General features: G+C 35.7%; 1 protein-coding gene across 1 annotated transcript in view; it reads right to left on the reverse strand.

Moving 5' to 3' along the window:
• Positions 1 to 5,153, reverse strand: part of LOC149088444 (uncharacterized) — a 145,343-nt gene extending 140,190 nt beyond the window's left edge. Inside the window, exon 1 of the mRNA XM_089247534.1 lies at positions 4,241 to 5,153. Within this exon, the coding sequence (XP_089103660.1) occupies positions 4,241 to 4,996 (756 nt within the window). The 5' untranslated portion in view covers positions 4,997 to 5,153. The remainder of the gene's footprint in view (positions 1 to 4,240) is intronic.
• Positions 5,154 to 6,000: the final 847 nt, after the last annotated feature.

A 6,000-nucleotide genomic window follows, 5' to 3' on the forward strand; every position in this document is an offset into this window, starting at 1 on the left:
GCGTATTAAACGATTTTTCATAAAAATATACTTTTACTGGAACGGCCACATTTTTAAATCTTCTTCTGGGGGACTTTAATTTATGGCCCTCAGAGTTTTTTCCCGCGGAGAACCGGGAATTTATAGAAGATGGTTAAAAACATTGAAGACAGACAATTAAGAGGGAAATAATAATTATAATTTGATTACAATCGCAGGCCAGTGAGAGATGGATTACGAAGCCCCAAACAGTTTTTGGGGCGAAAATTGGCTATATAAAAAACATATCTAATTTTAGAATTCACAGAAGTTCTGAAGATGTTTTTGAAAGAAAGAATTTTTCGAAAATATTGAAATATATATAAAATAATTTTGAAATGAATGAAAGAAATAATTTCGGAATTATTGAAACTATTATTTCGTAATTAAATTCCGTAAAATTATTTCGTAATTGATAACTTTTTTTTGATTAATATGAGAAAAATTACCAGAAATTGCTGAAAAGAAATAATTTTTTGAAAGAAAAATATTTTCAGAATTATTTAGAGAAATAAGTTGATGATATAAATAAAATTATGATGAGATAAATAAAAAAATTGATGAAAAAAAATTAATTCCAGAATTATTGAAAGTAATTTTTTGGAAATTAATGGAAGAAATTTTTTGGAAATTAATGGAAGAAATTTTTGGAAATTAATGGAAAAAATATATTTTCGGAGTAATTAATTCGATTCAATGATTTCAATTTAATTATATAATTAAAGGAATTTTAGAATAGTTAAAAGAAATGATTGATCGGAAATTTTTCAAATAGAAAGGAATGATGTCCAAATTAATAAAAGGGGCGACACCCCCCCGTTGACCTTTCTGTTAAGAATATGGATTCCATCTTATAATTATGAATATCTCAGGTTGGTGGGCCGAGAACTTCATGGGAAGTTTAAATTTGGCCCGCGATGCCTGAAAGGTTGAAGATCCCTAATCTGCTTCATTTTCAATAGACGATATACAGAGTGTTCACTCTCTTATCGTTCACAAAATCTAAATTTTTTAACTTTTTTAATTACTTAATATTTTTTTTATTTCATTTGAACAACAGTTAAGATGATACGACACACACATGATTTTAAACATTTTTTTTTTCTAACTGAAAGTTTTCTCTAAAGCCAACGGTTCAGGAAATAGCCATTAGGCAACGATAAGAGTTGACAACCACATAAAAATTTTATTAATTTACTCAGCATTGAATAGAAATTATCTCTAACGAATTTTATGATGAATTTTTGAATTTTTTGTCATGCAATATGAAGACTTGGTATTACATTATCAATATTTTACTGTATTGAAGGATACCGCCAATGACACACAGCAGGGCTAGAATTTTATGCCCTGTGGTCGAGAATTAGCATGGATAGAAAAGGAAACTGTATATGGAAATTTGGATCATCACCTTCCTTATTGCACATGGACTTGGAAATTCTCTCAGATTACCCAAGGTAAATATGTTTATAATATAAATTTTGGCACTTGTTATTTGCATTAATATTACCCACATCATATAATTCTGTATAATGTGAATCGTGTGTCTTTATTTTTCTCAAATATGCAAATAAAATGTATTTGTATTTACAATATTCTCTGGATTATACTTTCAATGTACTTCAAAGTTCCCGATTTCCCAAAACAAATGTGTTCATAATATAGTTTTAGGCATTTGTTGTTGTTTGTATAGTATTTACCCGCATCATATAATTCTATATGATTTTTGAATCGTATGCCCCCCCCCCCCACTATGGAAAAATCACATTCGCTTACATCTACAATATATTCCGCACCACATATTTACATTTATTTTGATCTACTGCATTTATATGATCACATTTTTTTATTTCAATATTTTTGAATTATAAACATGCAACCTGTGTCGCTCACCGCACTTCCGACATCACGCGGCTACTACAGCACCTAGTTAAGCTTCCCGGTCACTACCCTGAGCGGAGATGGTGGCTGACATGTTGTTTTGGGTTTGCTACCTTCGCAATGACCGCGGGATGTTGTTTTGGCTCGACTTACTATCAATAGCAAGAACAACCGGGATGTTTTTGATCAACATTTTAACGACACGATTGTAATGTTTTCCAGTGTCAACTCTCACTTCAATAACGTATTGATGTGTAGTTATGTTTCTATAAAATATTTGTATGTGTTCTCTAATTACCATGTAACAATAACACGTCTCAGGACCTGTGAAGTGCCCTATTCGGCTCCCACAGCTGAGTCCTGCCTGTTGGTGGGCAGGGGTCCAGTATTTTGTTTGCCTGTGTGGCTGATCGTGGGACCCCGTGGGAGAAAGATAATATCATAATCCGGCGGTGACCTTTCAGTTAGAAATTCCTTGGAATATGGACTGGACTGGGTTACCGTTCGGTTAGGATGTATTGAAGAAAATTGTAATATTACGTACGTCATCGTGAAAGTCTGAATTCCGGTAAATCCTAGGATTCACCGAAGCAAACTACTACTACTACACCACTCATGCACTCTCTCCTCTCTCCGTCCTTATTCCTCTGCGTATTTTCTAACGAATTTGTACATGTTGGAATGTGCGCGTTGCGAACCTAACATGAAGTTTGTTACTGCGTAATGCTTGTTATTTGTAGTGCCGTCGTCTGCCATCAATTTTTCTAACTGTGAGTGAAGTGCAATTATTGAATATTTGTACCACTGTAGGCCTGTTGCTCTCTGTGGTAAGACTTTTTAACGGGGTGATCGGCTCCCATTCGCGCTTCGAAGTTGGGAACCACGGGAAACCAACTTCAGCCGACCAGCACTGTGGCGACGGTGAGGTTTGAACCCGGGTCCTTGAGATGCGATTCTGTCACTATGACCGCTCGGCTACCACAGCGGCAACCGAAGCAAACCGAGAAAGCTCGAGAAAACGCTCGTGGGAATTCTAATTTTGGGATTTTTACTAAACCAATTAGCAAAAGAATCAACAAAAGCTCAATTTCCTCTTCCAAGAATTGAAATAGCACGTGTCTTCACGAGTACGATATCAATTAATATATATATATATATCTCATTTCCCTATAAACTACAACTACTTGAAGTTAAATATTTAACAGTGGATGAGTACCTTAATTAATGATAATTTGTTTCAGTTAGTTATTAAATGTCTTGTGAAAGGCCGGCGTAGGTTCTGATTGTAATAGGTAATTATATGATTATATATGCAGTATATCATTGGTTTATTTTGAAGTCTCTCAAACTGATAGAGCCATGATTTAATAATTAATAACACTGATGTGCGCTTATAATTATCTGTTTCTTTGGACTTTTAAAAGTTCTCTTCGGATTCCCCGGGATATGGGCTTATATCGTACATGCATGTCACGAATTTTGTATATCCCGAAAATGCAGGGACTAAAAAAGTGTTTTGAAGAAAATCTTCATAAAAACAAAACTAAATGAACCTTAAAGACATATCTTTTTTTTGATTTAAGGAAAATGTGCAACTAAAAATAAAGTTATAATTTCATTTCAGTAGGAAATAATTTAAAAAAAAGAGGTCCATGACCATTTTTCAGATAATGTAAGGGTTTTTTCGCTCTATAATTATATGAATTCCAAAATTATTTTTAATTTCTCCAATTTTATTCAATTATCTCCACTATTAAAGTGAAAAATACGTAAGCAACTCGAACAAATACTTGGCCACCTGGCTGAATGAATTTGACAGCAACGTAACGAAAACATGTCACATTTAAGGCACTCACACCACGGAAAGTTTTTTTGGTTTGATGTCTGCGGATACATCTTATTCAGAAAATTTCAAAGCTAATTTCACCAATGAAGATGCGTCTTCAGCTTTGGGAACCAAGCCGGCCGTTCTGGAGCAAACATGGATGAAAAAATTATTTAGCTACATTTTTTTTTTATGACCATGGAATGATGTAGTATAATTATTTTATGGACTTTTCGGATACATTAACAGATACTTTTCAACAAATTTTTCAATCATGAGATAAAATTAATTGTAAGTTTTGGGTCCAGAAACTACCTGATAACATGCATGAAATCATTTTCAATATAAATGGGCAAATAGAACTTTTCGAATAAATCATGATGCATTTTTATGAAACCACTATCTTTGTAGTCAGTAAAACTGTTCTTTTTTTCTACTCGTTTAATAGATTGAGCGAAACAAATCATGATTATTGTAGAATCTGCATATAAAAAATCAGTATGATATACTACTCACCGGAATCCTGGAAAATGATGTGAGCCACACAAACTCATCATTATCTTGTTTGTTCTGAGGTTTATCGAAGAAATCAACACTGGGTCTGTTATCACCGGGCTGAGTATATTGCCTCGTTCTCCGCCTCGACCACGTACTCCTGCGCACTCTGATCAGTGATTCTGTATCATCGGGAGATCTGGTGAAACCAGAAGTTCCTTCGTTCTCCCTGATCAACCTGTAGCCATGAGGTTGATCTGACACTGACGCGTGGTACCTGAATTTCCGATTGTCATTACTGGCTCCTCGAAACGGCACGCTCTCTTTAGAGTCATCAAAAATCTTGTCGGTGTCTGTAATCCAAGACAAATCACTGGATTGACCGTCACGGATATCTCCATGCTTGCGGTCATTCGTCCATACCGAGCTATCGGAATTACCGAATGTACCAACCGGTATCCTATAATCAGTCTTTGTGTTTATCCTCGCTTTCGGGTAAGGTTCTTTACTGATATCTTCGTCTCTACCGGACCCTTGGACATCAGTCTGTTCATCATAGTCACTCTGGACGTGGTTTGCGGCTTGCGGGACATCTCTCGACGTGCCGCAGTCCGGTCCCCTTCGTAGGTCCCCGCTGTAGACCCTCAACGTCAGGTAGAAGTCCAACAGGACACCGATGTACAAGAGACCGACGAGGACGCAGAGGATCTTGAAACGTTGCCGCAATCCTTCGATCGGTTCGCTGGAGGATGGTGATGGTGGTGGTGATGAAGCCATAGTACTAATATCTCCGCATCGGCAGCGACCGTTGTTGTTGTGTCGTGGGCTGGAGGCCACAATCCACGTGCGTGTTGCGGCATATCGCTCCAACTTCCAGCCAATGGATGGGAAAAATAAAGGAGGAGGGCGCTTACCTCGACGGGCTGGGAGCTTCTTCTCCACTGAATTTGCTCCTTTCCCGCGAGGGAGCGCCACGGAAACATCTCGGCACGTTCACGATATATATACACATTTTCTTTTTACAGGAATTTACCGAAGCTTAAGAAATTTTATCCATTTTTTTTGCCATAAAAAAACTGAAAAAAAAGATAAAAATGTACCGGAGAGCGGAAAAAAATGGCACACTCGCATCTCTTTTTCTGTGTCCGTGTGTCTATAGAAATCGAAGCTAGCCATCCGAAAATTGCTGATAGTATTATTCTTTTTTTTCCGTGTTACTTTTCCTGGAATCATTCAGAGGAAATGGAGAAAAAAAAGTTGTTTTCCATTTCTTTTTTTTTTCCGTGTGAATCATCTTTTGAAAAGCAACCACTTTTCCCATTCAAAGTGGTTGTATTTTCAGATGGATCTAAAGTTTTCCATGGAATGCTTCCCAAAAAATAGAAATCCTCCCTCCCCCCCAAAAAAAGTGCATCATGAATTCAATATTTATTAAAATATATTTTTCAAGTACATGTGCTGGAAATTTAAGCCACGGAAATCTTGGATAAGCCTCGAGAAAAAGATGTTTTCGTTATGAAAGATTTCAGTTATTTTTTTAATTTCCGTATGCATACGTGCATAAGATAAAACACATTAGCTATTCTTTGTGAATTAAGAGTATTAAAACCTCTTTTAATGCACTTTTGCTTTCAACTGAAATTTTTATAATACTTAAAAATAATACGTGGAATTAAGTAAATGGAAATCCTTTTGTTTTTATGATATTTTTTTATTCGTAAAGATATTTAAAAAAAAAATAGCTTAAAAACTTCATAGCGTTCTGTTCATTTCTTTATAAT

This window comes from Pholcus phalangioides, unplaced genomic scaffold (genome assembly GCF_987345545.1).
Source record: "Pholcus phalangioides strain wild (caught in Gottingen) unplaced genomic scaffold, Ppha-v1.0 ptg000003l_1, whole genome shotgun sequence".
NCBI classification, from domain to species: domain Eukaryota; kingdom Metazoa; phylum Arthropoda; class Arachnida; order Araneae; family Pholcidae; genus Pholcus; species Pholcus phalangioides.